The sequence below is a fragment of the Simochromis diagramma genome, unplaced genomic scaffold, assembly GCF_900408965.1.
Source record: "Simochromis diagramma unplaced genomic scaffold, fSimDia1.1 OVJJ01000343.1, whole genome shotgun sequence".
Lineage (NCBI taxonomy): Eukaryota > Metazoa > Chordata > Actinopteri > Cichliformes > Cichlidae > Simochromis > Simochromis diagramma.
The window spans coordinates 14181492-14205849 of NW_024386831.1; the positions used below are offsets into that span (position 1 = coordinate 14181492).

The window sequence follows — 24358 nt, forward strand, 5'->3', positions numbered from 1 at the left end:
TGTATTTTGTGATTAGTTTAGATAAGAGAAGAAAGGAAGTGAATGAATATTAAAAAGAACACACCCGTTCAAGTCAAACTAATCCTTTTATTTGGAGGATCTGGATTTTGTTGACATGAATTAAATTATGCTATTAAACAGTCCATGGAGCAACTGAAAACACTAAGTGTTACATAATGGCACAATCAACCTGAAACTTATGCTTCATCATCTTAAAGTAGGCATAACATTACAACATTACATTTAAACTGGTTTGTTCTTACACCAGGAAAAAAGCATAAAAAGAATGTGAATAGACAAAAAAAAACAACAACATTAACGTGAGCTTTTTTATTTCCTTTGCTGTGCTTTGTTCTTACTGATTTCAAATTTTGTAAAGTCACAAATCTACAGCAAGACATCCTAATACTTTACAGTTGATTCTCTAATATCAGAACTAGAGCACTTTAGTCACTTTCTTAATTTTAATTTGTGGATTTAATGATAAGACAAACAAAACAGACCTTGCCCCTCATCCCCCCCTTTTAATATCACGCTCTTCAGCCAAGAATCCGCTTCAAACTAAGTACCAGCCCTGCCTTTACGACACATTTTTTTTAAAGCTGAAACTCATCTCCCAGGTCACTCAGCTGCTTGCTGTGAAATTCAGTCTTGATCCGATGCTCTGTAATCCACAATCAGGTGCAAACAGAGCAGCCAAGGAGTCCTTTAACAAAAGCATAAAGACATTGAAAGAAACTAGATGTCAGTACAACTCTAATCTTAAAACAAGGGCTTCTTCTGCAGCTTTTTCCACGACTACAGCTCTCTATTTTCTCTTGAACAAGCGCGGGTAACAAACAATGACCCCCCTCCCCATACACACACATCGGGATGGAGATGAACGCTGCTCACTTACACAAAGGAGACATCGCGATATGTTATGCCAATGCCGACGTAGTAACTTTCTTTGAGATCTGATTAAATAATTGTTTCGCGTCTTTCAGTACGAATGAATTTGGGACCCTGCCTGTATAAAGAAAGGGTACCTTTTCTAGTTTACCTCAGACAGTTTGAATGAACAGCTGGATTCCTCCCTTGTTGTACAGCTCCTGATCTTCAGCAGAGACAGCATACATGAACCCCTCACCAAAAAAATGTTTTTGCAGGATGTCCTGAATACAGATGAGTTTAAATGCTGTTAGAAGCTCTTGTTCTCATTAAAACAGTAACACTACTTCGCCATATGTAAATATTACTCTCCACTGAGAAGGCGTGGCCTGTCGGCTTTGTGTCCAATCAGGAGCGCAAAATGCGCTGCACAGCCTGCTCCAACAAATGCTTTCTTGTTTAATTAAATGTACTACTTCTCTTTTTAAGCCATCATTTAAAAATGTATTTAATACACAGTCTATACAGGATAAAGTGCATGTGTAGTTTCACCATAACCAGTTGCATGTGCTTAATTGACAATCACTGTAATGATATTTCTCCCCAACCTCACCTTTTCCTCAGTTTGCATGGACAAAATTCAAACCCAGGATTCTGTAAAACACCACCTCTCTGCACAGTTTTCTAACCATCGTTTTTTCTTCTTTGTAGGGTTAGAATGTCTTTTTTTATTTTTTTATTTTTTTTACTCGGCAGCCGCAGGCAACGGAACTGTGCCGCTGCTATTTCCAGCTGAGGTGTAACTTGCTTTTTTCTTCTTTTTTTTGTATGCCACAGTGCTGAATTTGATCTCAGCTACACCCGTGGTTAATTTTCAAAGTCAGGGGCATTATGACGTGGATAAAATCTAAAACACAATTTGCTCCATTTGTTGCCTCGTAAATTAGATTTTAACTTGCATTATTTCCAAGCTGGAGGATGCAGATTTCCACTTAGCCTCACAAGTTAGCCAAAACAGTGGGGGAACGGTCCTCTACTTATTCAGCTGTGTTTTTGTTTTTAATTTAAATATTTATTTATATGATCATTATTTCACTTACTTGCATGTAAATAATAAAATTGTATTTTCATTGGAACTTAAAATTGCCCGAAAATCCCAGGAAAACAATTAATATTACCGTCTTCGGTGCTAAAGTTGTTTTTTTTTATGAGAACTATTTTAAGCTCCATAAATTACATGTGAGGTGCAGAAAGAGGGAGGTGGCGGTGGCGGTGGGGGGGAACCCACCCAGGGTTAAAATGGCCGCCATCCACGGAATACTGATGATTTGTGTTGCAGTAGCTCAGAGACAAAATGCAAGATGGATTTGTTTGTGGCACAGCACGGACTGAACGTACAAACGCCGCCGTTAATATAACCGTGAATCACGCTCAGTTCAGCGGCTGATGTTTGTGAAACTTCTGGGGTGGGGGCTCACTCTGAATTAGAGCCACAGTGAATTAAAGCCACTGATGATTTCTGTGACAAGAGTTTCATTTTCCTTCATGCGCTCTTAAATCCAGGGATATATCATCTTGGAAAATGTGAACACAGATTCCAACTGCCACAGCCCCCCCCCCCATCTTCCTTTTTTCTTCTTCTCCCCAGCTCCCCCACCACCACCATTAAAGATTGGCCTGTTCGGTTAGAAATGTGTTACTTGGATTTGGAATGCAAATGCTTTGTTCACGAGGAGGAGGGATCAGCGAGGAGTCTGAAAGCGACGAGTTTTTGATTAATGAGCTTTGAAATGGCTCTCCAGGAGCAATAAAGGATGAACTGCTCTCTCTCTTTCTCCCTCTCTCTCTTAGTCACACACCCCTCTGCATCTTGTCCTGTGTCAAGGAATCGCCGTGTATTTTTCTGTTTTGTCACCAGTCTGCTTTGTCTTACACCGACCATGAAAACAAATGGCCATATATATATATATATATATATATATATATATATATATATATATATATATATATATATATATGCTCAGTCTCGCTGTGCACCAATCAATTAGACAGTAGTCAGTGATTAGGCTTTGGTCTTTGCTGGAAAATTGAGCTTATTTTCTTGTCTCAGCAAGCAGGAGGCTAATCATGTGGCCGTCTCTAAAAAAAAAAAAAAAAAAAAAAAAGATAAGTGACATGTGGAAGATGCAATAAGCCCGTAGACTCACTTCCCTCATACCAATAAAACATCAATAACCTCCAGAGCCTTTTATTCCGCTGAAATGCACTTTGCATTGGAAGCATAGAGCCGTCTGATGAGTTTTAGATATCCTGGTGTCTAATTATTGATTGTCTCTCCCCGTTTAGGCTGTACAGTAAAGCTGTGGGTCAATACGCCTCCTCGGCACAGTTACCTGACAGATTCACTGGCAGCAACAGCAGAAGCTGAATGAGAAATTAAAAATAATGAGAAGCTGCAGGGTAACCAGAGTTCCTGCTGCAGGGTTTGTTGAAAAAGAAAGAAGGGGGAAAAGAAAAGAAAATCAACAAAATGCAATAAAAAACGAAGTTTAAGCACTTTATTTACAAAATGTTGAACACAATAAAATATAACATTTCAATATCATTAGGGTTTCATAAATTTATGGATATCCAACTGAATGGAATAACGATGGAAGACAAATAAAAAATAGCAATGGACTACACAAAATGACATGCTGGTGTGTATAATATTTGATACTTCGATAGTCTACGTTTTGCTTAAGATTTGACACAAGAATAACCATGGACATATAGTGATGTTTATACACTATAAAATGTCCCATTTGTCCCAGATTTACAATTAGAAATGCTCTTTTTTATATACCAACAACACATTGCGAGTCATAGCATTTTCCAAACCCTGTTTTGCCCACACTTCCAAGTGCACTGATCTGTCCAATCTTACAACAAACTCCACACGTATAAATACTCGCATATAAACGATAAATAATGTGCAATACAAAAGTAATTAAATAATAAATAGGCTATATGCTAGTACAAAAGATTATGCAAATCAAAAGAAAAATACAAAACAATAAATAAATTGGGGTGTGCGCGGGGGGAAATGAGAGCCTAACAAACAGACGAAAAACTTCCCTAAAAATCCTTCTCGCTAAGGATGCGCTTCTATTTTTGTGATCTACAAGACTTACCTTCAAGTAATGGCATGAAATACTCAGTCAAAAAGAAAAAAAAAACAATTGCGCATTGCACTTGAGAAAAAACAAGAACAAAAAAAAGAACTACTGACAACCGGGCTATCTGCTTCTCCGCATCCCCAAATATTCAAGAGAAATGGACAAAGCTGTATTATTTAGAAAATAATTACACAATAGCATTAATAGTAATATCAATAATACTGTAATAATACACACGACTCGCTTGGAGTGTAGTTATTAGACTAGTGAGGTAATAAAAAAAGAGCGCAACATAATCTTGGCACACACACACACACGCAAACATACACGCGCACGCACACGCACGCACGCGAAACCACATATTACAAATGCGTCAGTTTAGGCGCTTCCTGAATCCTTCCCTGAGACGCTTGGTGAGAGGTGAGGTCTGTGTATGTGGGATGGGGATCACAGGGTCCATGGTGGTGGTTTCCTGGGATCTGTGCGGCACAGCTGTAGTCCACACTGGTGGATGAGGGGTGGGGAAGATGGCCGAGGTTGAACATGGGGCCCGAGGCTGGCATGGAATCAACAAAATTCCCACCCACGTAAACGGGGCTGCTTTGCAAATTGGCGTTGGCAAAGCTGCCGTTGCTCTGCATGCCGTGGTGTTCGTACTCGGAGCCCGGGTATCTCTTCTGTTGTGGGATGCAGCCACCCAAGGGTGCCGTGTACGCGGCCAAGCCGTACATATTTTGCTGGGGTTTGGCAAAGGACGGGGGTGAGGGTGCGTCATAGCTGAGGCTGTTCACATTTTGGAGCTGGCCAGAGTATCCAATGTGATTTGGGCCACTCAGCGGCGGGCTTCTATCCGGGGAATGTCCCAGGGGGGAGTGCGCCAGCCCTTTAGACTTCTGGTCCTTTTTGTATTTCATCCTCCTGTTTTGAAACCAGATCTTTATTTGGCGCTCGGTGAGATTCAACAGATTTGCCATTTCCACCCTCCGAGGACGACAAAGATAGCGGTTAAAGTGAAACTCCTTCTCCAGCTCCACAAGTTGCGCGCTGGTGTAAGCAGTTCTGACCCGTTTGGACGCTGGTCCCGGTGGGCTTTTCTCATCACTCACTTCACCACCTGTGAAGGAATCACAGAATCATCTTAGGGTCTTTTGAACAATGTGAGGAATAATTTATAAATTCCATGCACATCAAGACCCCCCCACCCTGATCCCTCCCTACCCAAACACACCTCTACACGCTCACACAACATACACAGACACTACACATACACGTCACCATCATGATCACTACCTGCGGTGGCACAGTTGTTTGAGTTCTTCTGCTTTGAGTTCTGTCGGGTCTCCTTCATCCAGGGGAATATCTGCTTGGTGAGGGCTGGTGTGGCGCTGCTGGAAGCACTGCTGGATGGGGATTTCTTCTTCTGAGATGCAGAGCTGTTGGAGCTAGGGGAAGATGCAGACAGTGGAGGAGCCTGCTGCTCTGAAATACTAGTCGCTTGGTTGTTGTTGTTATTTTGACTGCTGCTTTGTCGCATGCAGTCTCCGTTCAGGTCACTGTCTTTTAGGGCTGGTGGCCGGACTGCAGCTGTCTGAATGGGACAAACTGAGCCCTGGTAGTCGCTGTCTATGTTTGAAGTAGGATAGGACTGGTGTGCGGGCCCATAGTTGTAAGAGTCTGGTTTGGGGTAGGTGTAGCCTCCAAAAAGTCCAGAGTTGTCGTAGTATGTTGCTTTCTGCATTTTGTGGATTCAAAGCCAGTAAGCCAGTGAAGCTTTATCCAGTTGCATGAGTGTTGTTTATTTACGTGATTGGTGTTTCCCACCGCTGCTCCACTCTGTGACCTATAAAAAGAAACATCTCTCACTGTAACGCCACAGAATGTGTGAGATGCAGCGTTTGAAATCCACATTAAACCAAAAGGCACAGCTTGCTTGGCCCAGACTGAAGCTACTGTATAGATCATTTGGTGCTTTCTAATTAAACAACTAGAGCAATTAAATTAGAAAAGCACCAAATGTCTTCAAACTGTCTATGACAATGTTTCATCTCCAGCTCGTTCGACTCGTTTCTTGGCACAAAACAGTTAAAGTTTAACTTGGACTAAAATGACCCTCTGGGAGGCTTTAGGAGTCCCTTGCAAATAAGCTGCATCAGCATTTGACACACACGTACACACAATACCCTTTTCAGTAATCACAAGGCCTGACAAAGCCCCTAATGCATTCATTGTTCACGCGCGCACAGGCATTAGGATCGCATGTTGAAGAGCGCAAGAAGCACAACACTGAACTCCCGCACTGTTCATATAAAAATGTAGCCGCGTGAGAGGGTTAGAAAGAGAGAGAGAGAGAGAGAGAGAGACAGAGAGAGAGGGAGAGAGAGAAAGGGAGGGATAGAGTGAGAGTGAGAGAGAGAGAGAAAGATGGGTTGGGTTGGGCTGGGTTAAATATGACATTTCACCAGCCTTTACGCACATCTCAAACATTATAATTTGGCTGCTTAGTCGGTTTTCTTCTTAAAGATTTATGTCTAATTATCTTGAAAAAAATTTTTTTTAAAACTTTTGGAGGATATTTTTGAAAACCAAAAAATTATTATTAATATTCTCATTATTTTACCAATATGATAAAAAGCATGACAACATTTAAAGTAAGCCGAAACAAAAATATCAAAGGGGCCCTCCTGTACTGTATGTTGGTGGCTTTACGAGGTGCAGCCTGCGCCGTGCATAACAATTGCACCTGTCAGTTTGGACCGCGGCAAAATTTATGACCGCAAATGTTATGGTTGTAAACGGCCTGAGAGAGGGGAATGAAAAGCAAAACACTCCTCAAGACTCACAGCCCCTCAGAAGTGTAAAACTAAGCGTAGGAGGAAGGCAAGGGAAAGAATTTCATAGTCGGCGACTTCTCCCATGAAGAGGCTCGGTTTATAAATGATGCCTCCATTCTGGCTTAGTGCGAGTCTCCAGCTAAACACAGAGGTGGAAAGCACGGAGCTGTTTTGCTGCTTTGAATAAGGCACGGGGATACTGGCGAGGTCTTGAAAAACTCTACTTTTTTTTTTTCTTTTTAATTTTCTTATTGTGTGTGCTCTCACTGTTTAATTCCGGCAACGCTGCTAAAAAAGGAAATGGGACTTACTGAAATTGGACTCTGGCCTGCGTAAATAATTACACGTACAGGTTAAGACCATCCTTCATGTCTGTTTTCTTGATTTAAGCCTCCTGTGAAACACTGTGAGCGTAAATATGTAGCCTAATAACAAATCACCCTTTCACCTTGTTAGCAGTTGGCTGTGTTGTCCTCTCCCTTCATTAAAAAAACGTTACTCACCGAAATCTGCGCAGATCTGTTTTATACCCCTCAAGCATTCACCACTGCTTCCATCTCGACCTAAAAGACCAAAATAATAACACAAATAAATGTATTGTTATTAGTCTGAGCCCTGCGTTATTTTCGATGCATGTTGTGTTAAAAATGAGTGTTACATTTTTAGTTGTAGCATTTTTTAATTTAGATTTATGTGTAAACTCAAGCTAAACTAAACAGTTCTAGATAATTAATTTAAAAATATAGTAGCTTAATAGAACTGAGGCTTTAGTTCCATATTTTCCACCTTTTTTTATTGTATGTCTATTTTTATTTCACTTTTTTTTTTTTTTTTACTTTTTTCCTTCTTCTTTTGCTTTCATTTTCTTGAGAGTGAAAAGTCTGACATGTGCACTTTTAGTACAAAAGAGTCAGGCCAGATATCTAGCACTCATAAGCGTTTTAGGTGACCTTAGGGTCATTCAGCAGTAAGTCATAGTTTAATGAACAACGAACAGTTTGCCTTAAAGCAGAGCCAAGTCTCGACTAAATTCACAGCAGCTTTTCAGCGCTAAGAGAAACAGGACAAGATGCTCGACCGACGGCAAGGAAACCAGAACTTCAAACCCAGAAATCTTCCAGATAATTATATTTGCAGTGAGTGTAAAAAAAACGAAACAAACAGCTCCTGTTTCATTGCATCTATCCGAGGAATTTAGCTTCATAGTATCACGATTCAACTGTAGGGTTTTTTCATGAGGATTTTCTAAAAAGCCGGTCGATAGTCTGCACCTCGAGTGCTTTTGAGCACACTGAGCTACTAGTAGCAGACATGGTTCCCTTTTCACGCGGCTGTGTTTTTCGCCTACGCGTTGTTACGGTAAGTTTGGTCCACACAATGGGTCGGACTCAATCTGGAGTGTTATTATCTCACTTAGTCGTTTCTTCAGCTTAACCTTTGAAAATATATTAATAAGAGGGAAGTTTTGTATAACTGGAAATATATATATATATTATTTTTTAAGCTAAGTTTATAATTTTACACAATGTATTCGCTGCTATTTTGAAACAACGAAAACGAAAAGAAAACACAAATTGCGTTTTGGTTTTTGTTTTTGCAGAAAATTGTATAGTGCTTACAAATTCCCATTTTGTAGCAAAATGTCTGTATTTTTAGTTTAGCTTTTTTTTTTTTTTTTTTTTTTTAAATCCAGGAGACTGCGCGTAATTATGAGCAGCTCAGGCCTATAATACAAAAGCTGCAGTGCACAAACATTAAATCTTTATCCAAAGTAAAACAGCAAACTGAACGAAAATGGGTGGAAATTATCTCAAATTTGAGTTTATTGCCTTCTGTTCTTAGACCTGCTGCTCATCAATCCAAAGAGAGAGAAAATATATTTGCATGGAACAAATTAGCCATTAAGGTATCCAAACATTAAAAAAATAAACGCATTTGCATTGTCCTTGTTCACTATTCAGACCTCCTATCCCTTAAAGCATCCACTATAAATTCACCTATAATATAACGTTGCAGGTTAACAAAGCCATACTATTGAACCCACATAAATCAACGGCAAACGCCAGCGAGTGAGGATAAGACAACAAATTAATGTGATTTACGATCCAAGAGTCAAAAAGAAAAGTTCCTCTCCCACTTTTTCCTCCGAGCAGGTTTTCATAAACGTGAAATCAGCTGAAAAGCGCGGGGTAGCTTAGGCTCGATCTGTCGATAATATTTGAACGCAATTTCTCGAGGAAAAAAAACTATAATAATGGTAATAATATGAATCTGCTTTTGAAGAGATAGCTTTGGGCTCCATACCCGCGCGTTTGCCGGTGAGAGCGACGTTAACGAGCATCGCCTCCATGAATGGAATGAATCATATATATTTCCTTGGATTATATTAACCCGTGGTTAAAGGTTGCTTTCTGCCATGCAATTTCTTACCTGTGAATCAATTCATCATAAAGCAGTTCCCTCTCAGTCTCAGTTCCTTTCCACGTTGTCTCAAGAATAAATCCTTCACCCTTTGTCTGTAGACAATGCTGTCCTAAACCTGATCTTGCTGTTTTTCAGACATTTCCATATACCAGTGGAGACAGTATTCCCGAAAGAATGGAAGGACTCGCATTCAACTACCAATAAAAAGCGAACAAGGTATCCTTATTCCTGAAAAAAATCACTGGCAATCAATCATCCAGTGAAATATACAGGAATTCAAAAACGGAGAGGCCTGTAAAGATTTGCAGCTAACATTGGGATTTTGGGGTGTTTCGGAAGCTTTATGATGACAAATAAAGGCGCTGCCTTAAGGTACAAGCATATTTGTTCACGTGATTGTTCCCTTCTTCAAGTAAGCCTTACCTCACCAATCCATTTTGATAAAGGGTGGCGTTTATTTCCTCATCTGAACTGTGTGAATGTGAAAATGTTCCTCTGCCTATTTCTTTTTATCTCCCCATGAGCTGCGAGCTTTGCAGCTCGCCTGCACTTCAGCCTTTAAACCCAAGCAGATATGCGTTTGTTTGGGTGCTCAACGCGCAAATTTAGACATCTTTAACCTCCCCCCCACAAAGGCACTGAAGTGCAATGCATGTGCGCAAAAAATGATCTGTGCATTTTATGTCACAGAAGATTTGAAATTTCCAACATTTATGAAGATTTCTTTTTCTTTGCCTCACTCCCCCAAAAGATAGAAACTAGCGGGGATTTCGCAATAAAACGAATAAAGAGGGCCTCACTCACCACATTTTGCATAATATTGAAACGTTTTAAAACGCGGTTCTGTGTAATTTACAAACAACTGCGCAATGATGTGGGAGTGCATTTTAAAAAATGATTTATGAAATAAATGACGTGTGTGTTTTTTCTTGCAACTGGGAACGGATTGTATTCAAATAAACCACATTATCATCTCGTGTTTGTTGTGTCTGTCTTCCCACACAGCTGAAGCACAAAGAGGCACGGAGCCAGTGTCTTCTTGCATTGTTTTCGGTACTAACCCCACACTATGCCAAATAATGGCACGCTTTAATACCAGAGAAAATATACCGAAAGGCCAGACTCTAAGATTTCGAACCACAGAGACGGTTCTCGGACCTGGTTGGTTCAGCGGTGTGTAATCTTTGCTAGAGAAGAAGAAGAAGAAGGGATGCCGGACTGGTAGCGTCTCAGCATATGTTCAGAGGGTAATAAAAGTGAAAGATTTACAGTTTTCGCCCGGCCCCCAACAGCCTCGCACCCTTTCAGGGATAACTGAGAATGATTTACAAGGAGGCAGAACTGTCAGCCTGGCCGAACTTCTAGGACTTCTAAGAAATCAAAATTAGATCATCCCCCCACTAACAATAAAAACAATAGAACATGATTGTGCTCTAAAGCGAAAGGGAGAGATAAATAACTAGGAATTTGTCTTATGGTTAAAAATACAACACCAAAAATCGCGATTTCTGCTTCGCAAACAAGACAAGTTAATTTTAATGCTTTCTTTAAACATATTCAATTTACTTCAGATTAAAAGAAACAAAAACAACTTCACATTAAATTAGCAAAAATCCGAATTAGACTCTGAATAAGGAGTCTATGGGCCCAAAAGAGGGAGCAGACTAAGCTGCATGTGTCCGAAAGAGCAGTTATTCAAAGCGAGTATCCATAAATCCTACTTGTCACTGCCATTTACTTTTTTCACATTAGTCCCATCAGTCCATTTCAAGACATTTGCAAACCGCAAAACTGAAAAATTATGCTACTGCTAATATATTTAATTTATTTATTTATTTTTAAAAAAGAAGAAGGCATGCGTACAGCGACTAGCCACAGCCTATACAATTGCGCTCAGAGCGCACACATCAAAGGGAGCAATTTATCAAATATCACGACATTTGATATCGTCATTTACCAGCTGGGGCAACATGAAAAATGTTGAAATATTTACCTACCCAAGCATCCATCGGTTCAGATGTGTTGCTAAAGTGCGGGACTACAGTTGCGCCGGGAATCGGATATTATTTTCTTGGGGGATCTCTTCAGTTTTCAAGTCTGATAGAGTCCTTGCGATTAATGACGACGCCGTGTTTCTAGGGGGACGTGCTGCATTAATTATTTAGACAATCACGTGGTCGAGAATAGAGAGCGGAGTGGTATAGTCTCTGGATTATATCTCTGAATGCAGACAGCGCACTTTAATATATCTTAGGGGGGTTGTCTGGCTCGGAGAGGCTTCTTGCGAAAACAGCTGGAAATCAAATATGGCCGGATGGAGAGCAACGACGTTGTATTCCTGCACTGGGTGCAGTGTCATTGAAAATGGCACTGCCTTTGGCTCCCATTTATTGCTGTTCAGACATGTAGGTCAGTGTGGCTACACACTGCACGTTGTAGTAGGCTGCTCTGACCTGATAACTGCCAAGGAAACTATGATATTGGCATTAGTTCAATTCATGCATTATATATCAGACGCTCAAAACACCCAGGTTTTATATTAAGTAGCTAAAAATAATAATAATAAAAAAGCAACCTTTGGTTAAGTTAGAGCTTGTAATGTATTTTAGGTAGGTTCTCCCCCCTCACCCCCCTTCTAGTCGCTTCTCCCCAGTCCCCCCCCCCTCCCCCCCCTCTCTCTCTCTCTCTCTCTCTCTCTCTCTCTCTCTCATCTTCTCCTCAGCATCTATATGGAGATCATTTTTGGCAGGATGGTGGATTGGTAGCATCACTTTGTCTCTGCTTCTCTCCACATCCGTGTGACAAACTTACATTTTATGTATACACAAACGTTTATGCGCGGTGCACGCACGTGCTCAGTGGGCATCAGCCCGTGGTCACTGGGGATGAAAAGTGTTTGGGTGCAGGTTGCCTTTACAAATGCATACATATGGTCACTTTGTTTGTATCCGAGCTGATCCTGTAACGTGAAGGGGTCGAAGGTCGGTATTGCTGCGACTGATCCTCAATAAAGTCTCAGCTTGTGGATCATGGGGGGGTTGGGGGTTAATATTAACCATAAGCAGAATATAGGTATGCTTTAATACCCTAAAGTACTATACTGTGCTATTGGGTGTTTGTTCCTTCGTTCTAATACAGCTCTAACAAATGTGGCGTGAATTAGTCTTGGAGAAGGACCAACTCCTCTTAACAAGTTTTCCCTGTCAATTTGAGTCTTATGAGGCCACTAGAGATAATTTGTGCTTCCACTGCACCGTAAAGAACCGTCTAAATAACTTTTACGCATTGAATGTGGTTTTTATGGCACAAAAATAATAATAAATAAATTAAATAATCCCCACTAAGAGTTTTTTTTTTCCTAAGGGGAGGTTTTTGCGCAGTGCTTGCTCTCGCTTTGTTACGAACTCATGAGTAAAATGAAACGGCAAAGTAAAAAAAAAACTCTTCTATTTTATTTTATTTTCTAAATAATAAAAATACATTCGTGTGCTTAAATTTAGGACCTGCCAAGACAACAGGCTGCATTTGTGTATCCACTGGCCATTTGGTCCATTTGTAGATGTTTTGTAAAAGCGGCCTTTAGTTCCATATGGTTCCACACGCTTGTAACCCTTAGGTGAAAAAACACTTGGAGCAAAGCTGTCCTTTGCGTCTAGTGTAAACCAAATGGCACCAAATAACGCAAACAAAGAAAAGTTACTCTAAAATTTCAAGCTATCGGGGAAATAATAAATAACCCCGGGGTCGAAAAAATATATGTATTTCTTCTGAATCAAAATCTATCTTGAGTGCAGGAAATAAACATCCCAGAACACACACAGTCTCCCAAATACTTAAATGCATAATCAGTAGAAATCTTTATTTTTTTTATTCAATATACTTCTCACATCTCAATGCACCGTACAAGGTAAAAAGCATGTACAAAAATAAAAACGAAAAGATTGCATATAGACATGAGGAGACAAACGCACAAATCAGAACCTTTTCGGGGGCTTCGCCTGGTATAAATACTGTTTAAACACGTGTAAAACGAGGAATTCAGCGGCTCTTACTTTGAATCAGCTTTAGCCTTTTTTCTTTTTCTTTTTTTTTTTTGAGGGTGGAACAGTCCTCCAAAGCAAAGCGAACAGCGCCTGGGAGAGAAATGCTGCCTGTCCGGCGGGTCAGGGGTGCTGGGGTCAGTCCTTGCGGCTGAAATGTGTCCCCTGGATGAACCTGCCACTGCTGCTTTGTCGACCTTCGGTTGAAATACCTTTTCAACTCTCTCGTCAAGAAGACTTCAGAAAGGAGACCTCCACATACTGGGAGAGCTTCTTGGCTTTTTGTCCGAGGACAAAGACGGTATAAAACGAGAAATATCTGTCTTGAAACATGACCTGAAAGAGCCCCATGGATAGCTTGGTTGTGAATGAAAAAAAAAAAAAAAAATAGAAGATTCCCATGTTAACTAAGACTAAAACTTTGCATAAGGCCATGCTAATAACGCACAAGAGTTCAAACATATTTCGGAATAATAAAGGTTTAACGAATACTTTTAATTAAATTGTGTGCTATACGAAAAAATGTACACGTTTTTAAACAAATAAATAATGACGCAGAAATCGTCTGAAAAATAAAAAATAAAATACTGCTAAATCTCCAGGATTTGATTATTTCCGATTGGAAACATCTAGTATCAATTTGATGCCATGCAAGAACAAATGATCTTTCATAGGAGAGTTTTAAATGGCACAAGTGAGCCTCTGAAAATGTACACTGTTTACAAAGATGTCAGGAAAGATTTATAAGGGCACTCTGAATAGTATGCACACAGGAATGTCTTGTGTTTGGGAAATAACAATTTTAAAATTTCAAAGCTTTTTTTGTACAAAATAAGTTAAAACATACAAGTCACAAAAGATTCAGCGGGGATTTCTGAAAAAGGCTGAGGAGTGTTTGGCGTGCTCTATATGCAAATAATATTTCCTTCAAGTATACATTTATATATATATATATATATTGTGCGTTTAATGTGAATTTTTCAGTTGGCTAAAATAATTTCTGTGCTGAAAGCTGTAATAACTTTTGTGTATGTGCGTGTAATTTGAAATGATCTCACTGTTTTGTTTTTAAGCAAAGATATTTCATTGTTTAAATCAGCTGAATCCACGTGAGAAGAGCAGAGACACTTTGTTTAAATCCACTGAATCGGCCGAGGCTGCTTGATAAATGTCTCCTCAGAGGGGGCAACGTCGGAAAAAGAGGGAAGGAAAAGTTTATTTCGACGTTTTTTCTGTCTCTTTGAGGAAATTTGAACACAGAAGAGGCTCAGCTTGCAAACCTCTCGGTTTTAAAGACCGATTGATTTTCTCACTCAGACTCGAGGCAACAATGCTGGAGGGTCATGTTTGTTAAATTAAAAACAAAATGGCTAGAAACGACATCAGTCCATGCAAAAGTCAGATGTAACTTTTGTCTTTTTTATATACAGTTAATCTCTAAGGACAGGACCACTTCCCTTTCTTATAATGCTGTGATATCAGTCAGGTTATCCTTCTGAATGCTCTGCAGATGGTTGGAGACTGGTGCAGATCTCCCCTTGGTGTTGGGTAGTTTGTGATCTTTCTTCCATTTCATCCGTCTGTTTTGAAACCAGATTTTAATCTGCCTTTCGGAGAGACAAAGAGTGTGGGCAATCTCAATCCGCCGCCGCCTGGTCAGATACCTGTTAAAATGAAACTCCTTTTCTAGCTCCAGAACCTGCTGCCGGGTGTAAGCTGTTCTGGACCGCTTGGGTTCAGATCCCGTGTAATCCGGGTTCACTGGGAGAAAGAACACAAAAGAAAAACAAAACGAAACAAACAAAAGTCACTAAATGTGGTCGATGCAGCATGCAGGTAGAACATGTGCAGGACAAGAAAATTAGTTTCTCTGTCAAAGTTCATACTTTAAGGAAATTTAAACGGAACTGTCATCAGGAAACAGTGGATTATTTTAGTTAAATTTAACCAGATTTGCTCTAGATTTCATCCCAATTTCCACCGGCTAGTCTGTGTGTTTGAGGAGCTTTTAGGCGCTCACCTAGCGGCCTATTTCCTGAGCTATAAAAATTTATGACTTGTGTAATTGGCGAGGCCTTTCAAAGACTCCTATAAATAGTATACTGACTGATTTCTGGATTATAGCCCTCAGTAGAGGAAGAAGAAGAGGAAATCTTACCAGTAGTTACGTGAACTTTCTTCATCCAGGGGTAAACTACTGCTGGCTGCTTGGCTTGTATCCCATTTTGGCTCTTTGTGTTTTGCTGCTGTCCACAAGTCCGGGGTCCGGCCACTTGGACCGGAGTCCCCTGCTCAGTCTGTGCGCTAAAATGGCTCGGGTGGCTGGCTCTCTCGTGCCCATGACCCCGTGGTTGCACTGTGGAGTCCTGCACAGTGTTGCAGCTGAAGGGTTGCTCCGTGTAGTTTGACCGTGGGTAGATCCCTGGATGCTGAAAGTCTGTGTCCTGCGATGGACTGTAGTAGTCGGAGCCCTGCTCAGGTATATAGTTATTCTGTGAATATTCCTCGCAGGGAGGAAATTTGGGATCCACATACTTAGAGTTCACCATATACGAACTCATGGCCATTAATTTCTGAAGGTAGAAAATACTAATTTTTCTCGAGTTGTCTTTTTTCCTCCCTCCATAAAGCCCTCCTACTTGGTGTCAACTGAATAAAGTTAGCGAACCATGTGACCAGATCGGCCAATGGAGGTGATGCGGGTCCAAACACGGGTAAACATACAACTAAATGCATTTTTATCTGAGTTAAGATACACAGAAATTAGAACCTGATGGAAAAAACGCAAATATTATCTTGAAACATCTGCGTACGTGTTTGGAAGACAGAAAATGATGATTTCAAAATAAATAAATAGAAAATTGGGGGAAAATATGCACAATATTGAACTTACGAAACGTATTAAAAAGAAAACAGAATATTAAAAATGGGGATTGTCTTCTGTGCATGGTGATGTTTCATCAAAGCTGATTCCTGGATTCTAAAGTCTAACTTAAAAGCATGGTGTTCAACAGAGAAACCAACAAAAGATACAAAAAGCCCCTTGGCATAAAGACAGCGAATAATGAGTGAGGACAATTGATGGACACTGTCTTTGTCAAGAAGGGGTCATCCAAAAGTTACACGAATCTCATCACTTCATCTGCTCCCATCCCTTTGAAAAAAAAAATCTGTCTCAGGAGCCTATTGGACAGCAGCAGCAGTCTCTGGGAATCAATAATGTAGAGACAGAAACTGCCCACAAGAGAGAAAAAAGAGCTACAGCTGGAGTGTCTGTGGCTTGGTTTCATTTAGTAAATTCATTTGGTATTTCATGCAAAGCACAGCGAGCCAAACAGGAATAGAGACACCTTCCAATGTTTATTTCCACGTGCAACATTTCATATTAGATTTCCTTTAAGCCTACAGAGTTACAGCACGACCTCTTATGAGGAATGTGGTGTTGTCAGATTTACTCTCACTCATAAACCAACACTGTTAATGTAACAACTGGAAGCACATTAGGCTTCAAATGCCTGATAACGATGGCAGTAAAGTCAATAAATCGAAGTTTTTTCATCGACCATATACTCCCCTAGAATCGAATCTGTGAATCTGGTTTCATCACACAAATTCGGTTCTACAGGGTATATATAGACGACGGGAAGCGATGCTGCCTAATTTTACCCCCTAAACCACATCACGTTTTCTTTGTGCAGCACTCTAGACTAATAAAATTAACAAAGTGGCTCACAATCAGAATAAACCAAAACCATCAAAGAAGCTGAGGTTACATAAGAAAATAAGAGGCAAGAATTAAAAACCCAGGGATAAACACATACTTTTATAAGCTATAATCACTCCGGAGTGCCCTATTTCCTTTGTTTTAGCCACGACATTTCCTTTTTAATTTATTCCCCTTTCCTACAGTATAAAGTAGGCTTTTTTCGTGGTCTTTTTTGTTGCTTATTTGAAGGAAATCTCGTCAATAGGACACACGAAACCCTCGAAGCCTTGTCAGTTGCTGGCTGACAAGGCTTCCAAAAAAGAAGAAGAAGAAAGACATAAAGAAAAGGAAAAGCAAAAATATTAGGCTACAGGCTACCTCTGCCCTGGGTGCTCCTGTCAATCGTAAGAAAATGACAAGCGTAAAGTAAATGAAAAAACAGCTACCAACTGAGGTCAGCCCAGCTTTCAACGCAGAAGATCTTCTTCTCTTCATCAGGCTACAGCCCAAGTTCACAGCAAGACAATACACTTCTTCAAACACCATAAATCCATAAATGACCTTAAACTTGTTAAAACTGTCAGCTCAGATTTAAAGTTAAGCCTCCGTCAAGCAATCGAGCAACGGTATAAACCCCTGAGCACTTGCCAGGTTATACAGGGGTTTCCTACCTCCGCTGTCCAAAAGATGCTACGGGCTGGAGGCCATCGAGGTCAACTCAAATCATTTACAAACTTATCAAAAAGTTCAATTATTTTTACTGCTGCTGACAGCTCAAAGGGTGCAAAAGTTTACCAAGTCGTCAGACCTTAACTAACTGCCATGGAGACCACCTCAAGCCCTACACCGAGCTTCCTCTACAAATTAAATTAGTTAAAGCTGGGCGTGATCAAGACAGATTGGCCAAAACTGAGAGAAACTGAGAGGGACTAGCAAAAATAATACACTTTTTTTTTCAAGGGCGCTAAATCACCATGCGAGTGAGCTAATTTCACATCAGTGCGTCTATATGGAGAAAAATAACGCTGATGGCGAGAAAATATAGCAAACTCTAAAAATTTTGAGTCAGTATTTAAGCAACGAGACAGTAATTTGAATTTATGACATGTTTCCTTCTTGTCCAAAATGTGACACAATAATTGCATCTCAGCTCTGAAAGGGCTTAAAAAGCAACTGTGCCTCACACACAGACCACGTTTTCTTCTTTAATAAGAAAAATTAAACGGATAAAGAAACAAATTCGTGGCTAATTATTTGACAGGTGATGTAAACGGTTTAGTGTAATATAATAGGGAATATTATTGGCTTGCACCAACCTGGTAAAAGAGGCCTTTAATAAATAAGAATCAAACATAAAACAGTAAAATGTAAAATCAGTGTGACGCTTTGTGCTGGAGCTCCTTTAACGAATATGTAGGCCTGCGTGTAGTATGCATGTGTACATATGGAAAATTTCCGCTAAAATACCAACAAAAACTCAAAATATTCGTTATGGCCTCAATTAAATGATAATTTATTTATTTACTCATTTATTATAAATCGTCCTTGCACTTCACGTTTCAGTATTTATTAGACAGCCTGACCTGCCTTTCACCTGACCCTGCCGGTCCTTGTGACGGGTCAAAGCCGAGTTCCCCAACAAAAGAATGATAAAGTCAGCGTTTCCTGGCAGCTCGTGTTAAACCAATGGCCAACTAGTCTCCAGCTCGACTATTTCTTCATTACATTCACAGATATTTGTTTTCGATTTTGTAAACCATCAGCTGTGGATTTGAAAGCTGCAGAAAACACCAGGCCTGCTTATTTTTCACACAACGTAATAAAGGGATTTTTTTTGTCTGACAGTAATACAAAATAAAGGCTAAATTCCATTTGAAGCTTGGATCAAACATGCAACCATTGCAAGACTAGATTTCTAACAAAGGGTGACAAAATTAATAATTTAAAGGCCTGCAGTTAGAAACGCGCCAGGCCTGGGGTGAATTAAGAAAAAAGAAAATCCACATCATGTAAAGACTTAAAACTGATTTTCTTGCGAAATCAGTGCTGTTTAAAAAAAAACAACAACATTTCTGTGTGATTGAAACCCAAAGAGAAGATGACGTTATCTAGCAAACGAATTGTGGGTGAAGAAATGTGCAGCTTAACAGTTGGACACAGCAGGAAATTAATGCAATTTAAAATAAAATTCCTTTGATTAAAATCTCAAGTTAACTGCACAAGATCATCAAACAGCTTTAAAAAGACCAAACAAAGAAGCAGAACCAAAAGAGGAAGGAGAAGAATATGGTGTGGAGCAAATCAGACCAATAACACTTTTTTAAAAAAAGAGTGAAGGTTAGATCCATAAAAGCTTTTCAAAACAAATCAAACAAGTACTAAACTTGAACACAACTTCATCAGAAGAGCACACTGTCTAAAAGTTACCGAGCATGCACTGCAGTTTTACAGGCAGGAAACAGTTTAGCCTGAGCATTACGCATGTGACATCACACGCCCATACCACGAGCATAATGATAAAACGCAGCTTACCGCGGAAACCGCAACAGATGACACGCAGTCCAACAAACGCATCCATGCTGAAGGGGAAAAGTCAGTCCGGTAGAGTTCCATGTCAATTGAGGCTCTATTCCATCTGGACTGTCTTACTAATACACAATGAGAATTATATTTTGGCTTGTCAAGTCCCAGGCCATAAAACAAAGTTTAATGGCATCACGTGTTTCCTCACAGCCATTCACAACAGGGCGCAGGCCCATAAATAACCCTGAAAGTTGCACTTACTCAATAATAGCGATTGCACTGATGTGCACTGAGGAAAAGTCGTGGAAATGAGGAAGCAGGGAAGCGGAAGGGATTTTGTAACAGTCACAACAGAAAGTGGTACAAGAGCGAGCCGTGACAGAATAGCATGTTTTATTCCCTCCGTGAAAACTGGGGAGAAAAATATGTGCGAGCTTTAAACTTCCATGAACAAACACCAAAGTATCCTGGTCATCTTAAATATTAATTTTAATCATTTTAATATTGAGGTGTGATGGAATCAAAACTACTGAAATCGAGAATTTCATTATTTAAATCTCCTGAAATCTGACGCCTTTTGACCTCTAAAGTGTTAACAAATGAACCACTACGCGTCACTGATTGGTGGCCGAATACATTTTTTTTTCTGTCCAGTGAACCTGTCACAATAGGACTGATGTCATTCATTCTTCCGGGCCAATCCCAGAGTGCAATGCCTTTTGCTCCTCCTCCTCCCCCTGCTCTGACCTAACCGGAGAGAGCAGACCATGTTGAGGTTTGGGTGGCTGCCACAGTGCGGCAGGTATAATAAATGTGAGGGCAGCAGATCAGAGGCTTTGAATTTTCTTAACTGTATGTCTTCATAAAAGCTTTTCCTTCCTTGCAGATTCAAATTCTGCCTACACATAACCCCTGCTTTTAGTTTTCATGTTTCCTCGAACTGTTTTGAACTTGTAAATAAAGTCGTTTTAATTGAATCATCCTGTTTATCACGAGGACACAGTTTACGATTATTGAATGACTGTTTGCTGGGGAAAGATGACAGACATGAATATTTGGAGGATATCCAAACCAGCACAAAATGCACCATTGTATAATCTTAATGGCTGATCTCATTTGATAGCAGCCTTTAACGTATCTAGTGCCCATGCGTGCAACATGGGTGACTTTTCTGGCACCAAAACAACTTTTAGAAAGAAAAAGAACTGGATCACGTGATTCCCGCCTCATCTACTTACAGCACCAAAGAGCATGCTAGTAAAAGGATTGCTAAATGGGACCAGAGAATCTGACTGTTGGGCAACAGCGCCTTCTGCTGGCATGATAAAGGCCTCTCCACAGTTCCACTGTAATAAATACAAAAAATAAATAAATATATAAAACATACACAAACCAGTTATTTCACCCAATCCTGTGCTTCATCAAACTGTTGATGAAGTTTTGAATGAGGGGAGAGGAGATTTACTGTTGGTATGCAGACAACTGATTTCAAAATTTGCTCAATTACTCTTCTAAATGATTCCCTCCAAAGCAAGTAGCCTAATGCAAGCTAATTCAAAACTGGGTTTAGTCAAGCTCTTTAAACACATTATATGAATTCAGAATAATTACCATAGCATATTTATATCTAAATATTTTCCTCTATTTGTAGAGTGAACATTTTAAAAAGACTATAATGGGAATATCTTTAGTAATAAACTGCAGAGTAGATGTTGAAATTGAAAATGCTGATGTTGTGGTGATGATTCATACTTAACATTGTTAATGAAAGCATCATTTATCTAAGTGGAAACAAAAAAACAATTAAAACTATTAAATAGAAGGCAAATGACAGCACATTTAGGTTCACATGGCTTGGCTTGAGCAAAAAAAAAAATTAAAAAAAGAAATCTCACAAAATATATTATATGATTATATAAGTCTGTTGCTAAAGGGTCTAGACAGTCTGGATGTCTGAGAGGAGCTGAGTAGGAGTGAAGGGAGGAAATCCATTTATGGAAACTAATAAAAATATCAGTGCAGGGCCTGCGGTCACACATATACTAAATAATTACGTGCATTACAAAAAACGCTTAAAACGTGTGATCTTTTTTTTTTTGCACTGTCAAAATGTAAAAGATCATGACTGAGTCCTATGTAATTCTCTCAGGCTTCTGCTTGTGCCTGTCTTTCAGGGTCCATTTTGCCGCATTGCAGTAAGGCTGTAAATACTTTCGCAGCTGCCTGTCAGGCAACAGTGAAATACTGTCTTTGTTCAGTTGGCCTCATCTCCAGGCAGCTGAAAACAAGTAGGAAAACTGAACTTTTGCTGCCAGGCTTTGTATACGTTCCATAAAGCAAATTAACTGAACTTTGTCTCGAGTATAATCCCTCATTTATTAGCATATAAAGCGAAACAGTGTGATGGAATATGGTGGCCTGAATACGCCAATACAGATTTTCTAGCAGGTTGAGAGATGAGGGATAATATAGCTACAATTATTCGTAGAGGCTGATGGAATTGGGATCTGTCTACAACCAATAACTTAACGCTGAAAGCAAAATAAGGAATGACCGGTTAAAGACAAAGCTCTTTTGCAGTGCACAGTGGAAAAAAAACTTTCTGCATCAAAAACACAGCTCACACATCACCATCTGTGACCTCAGAAACAACTTCTTTTTGTGCATTTAAGGCTTTAAAAAGGCATCAATAAACATGATGAAACGACTTGAAACCCATATGATATCTTCTTAAATATTTCTCTGTGGTTGTTGCATTATAAAAGGCAACTTGCCGGCTAAACGGACGTTTGTTAATCATTATAATATAATGGCCAGACTTCTGTTATTGAACATGTCTAAAAACAAAAACAATTAATCCCAACACACCCAGCAACATGTGACTTCACCAAATTACCTGAGTGCCATTACCTTGCAGCTCATTTACATGACCAATGAAACAGGAAGCTGTCAAACTTTACATGCTCTCACACATGCCCAACTAATAAACGCCATTATCGCACAAGAAATCTTACCTATGGCGGTGAGGTACTCCATGCTTGCTCTTTGAAGTTTGCTCAGGCAGTGCATTTTGCGTGAAAGAGCCAGCACAGCTCTGTGAATGAAGAAGGTGGGATGTGGATAAAGTTGAAACGCTTCTCTTGTCATCCAGTAAAAGAAAAAATAATTAATTAAACAAACGACGCAGCGCCGGGAAAATATGCGCTGATCAGACAATTATGAAACGAATGGCAGGCGATTTTTAAGAGAGCAGACCGTAGTGTATCGGTTTAACACCATAGACAACGTGATACAGAATGCAGTGGGGGGAAATCGCCAGGGAAATCAGGAAAAGGGCCATGAAGACGTTTGCCTCTCGCACATGACCAGTGGCATCCAATGACAGGCGATGGAGGCACATAAAAAGGTCTATTACCAAGTTGTAAATTGTCCCCTCACAAAAAGGAATTTGGACTGCAGCAATTCTCCCCATCTTGGCGCATAATAGCAGAAGCCCCACCAGGTCCCCCAAGCAAGAGCTTTTCCCCGTTTTTTTTTCTGTCGTCGTTTGAATCACTCAAAAATCTAAAACTTCATGCAAAGTGTACAGAACAACTAAGAAACGAGTCTGATTAAGTATATGAGATTAATCTTTTATTATTATTATTAAATATTTGGCAAAATCAAACTGATCCGAGGTTTGGATATCACAGTGTTAAAATGCATAATCTGCCATAGATCACGTTGATGTTTAACGTTTTGCAGAAACTGGAGATTTTACGAAACAAAATCTTTTGAGAAACCAAATATTTCTTGTATAAAATACAGAACAACTTTGTGCCTTTATTTTATTTTATTTCTCATCTGTGAGTTCACGGCCTGTGCAGCAGATGCTAGGAAAACGCCACACAATAAAACCAGCAAGTATAATTTACACCTTTTTTCCCTCGTTAAAAGTCTAATGCTTTGTCGCCGGCCTTTTCCCGTGGATGTTCAGTCATTGTCCTGGAGGACAGATTTTCAACGGATGCGGGACTTTTGTGTTTCCAAATGATATTGCATATCAGCGGCTTTTTTCCACGCTCTTACAGGCCAGCTGTTGTTTATTATTAGAGACAGAGATACACTATGGTGTGAAAGTTTTTTCGTGTAATTGAAACTCGACACTTAAAGACCTAAATACTGCAACTGCATGCAGTCTCTGCACATGTGTCTACGACTGCACCAAAGAGGAATTTCATGTATTTCACTCTCGTTCATCTGGTGGCACGCCAGAGAAAGCATTGTGCGATTTATAGTTAGGCTAGCCCGAGCAATGGCTCTGGTTTCCTGTCTTATAGCTCCCTTTCCTTTCTCTCTCCCCGCGTGTGTCCCTGTGAAAGAAGGAGAAAGATGCAAGACCTCAGAATTTGTTAAATCACATTGCATTGCGACTATGACGTTATTGTAATGTAGACTATACTTGAAGGCCTTTCTTTTGGAGGGAAATAGACTGATGCATTTTTACTGTACTTTTAACCTATCTATCTATCTATCTATCTATCTATCTATCTATCTATGCAGGCACACACACAGACACACACACAGACACACACACACACACACACACACACACACACACACACACACACACACACACACACATATGGGGCATATCAATGTCATTTTTTCACTGTATGTCGGCGCCTCTTTGTTTGCGCCCAACATATATCTTGTTGCACGACTTTAAGCGTTTCGGCATGCCACATAATATACATTTATATAAATGAATCAATCACATATCAGTTATTCTGCAAACGACAATTAGGGCTTTGCAAATTTTAAAAA

The 24358-nt window shown here is 39.8% G+C and overlaps 2 protein-coding genes across 5 annotated transcripts; both read right to left on the minus strand.

Moving 5' to 3' along the window:
* Positions 1-3414: 3414 nt before the first annotated feature.
* hoxd3a (homeobox D3a) lies at positions 3415-22837 on the minus strand. 4 transcript variants are annotated; one of them, XM_040028064.1, is made up of 4 exons: positions 22567-22837; positions 7363-7422; positions 5319-5868; positions 3415-5142 (listed from the first exon to the last, which is right to left on the minus strand). In XM_040028064.1, the coding sequence occupies exons 3-4, from the start codon at positions 5764-5766 to the stop codon at positions 4391-4393; spliced, it is 1200 nt and encodes a 399-aa protein (XP_039883998.1). In that variant the 5' UTR covers positions 5767-5868; positions 7363-7422; positions 22567-22837; the 3' UTR covers positions 3415-4390. The 4 variants fall into 4 exon arrangements, with proteins under 4 accessions (XP_039883998.1, XP_039883997.1, XP_039883999.1 ...); XM_040028063.1 differs by lacking the exon at positions 22567-22837 and adding an exon at positions 19562-21126; XM_040028065.1 differs by lacking the exon at positions 22567-22837 and adding an exon at positions 11281-11908.
* Positions 13376-16908, minus strand: hoxd4a (homeobox D4a). The gene is made up of 2 exons (XM_040028067.1): positions 15482-16908; positions 13376-15084 (listed from the first exon to the last, which is right to left on the minus strand). Exons 1-2 carry the CDS (start codon positions 15888-15890, stop codon positions 14786-14788), a joined length of 708 nt encoding a protein of 235 aa, XP_039884001.1. The 5' UTR covers positions 15891-16908; the 3' UTR covers positions 13376-14785.
* Positions 22838-24358: the final 1521 nt, after the last annotated feature.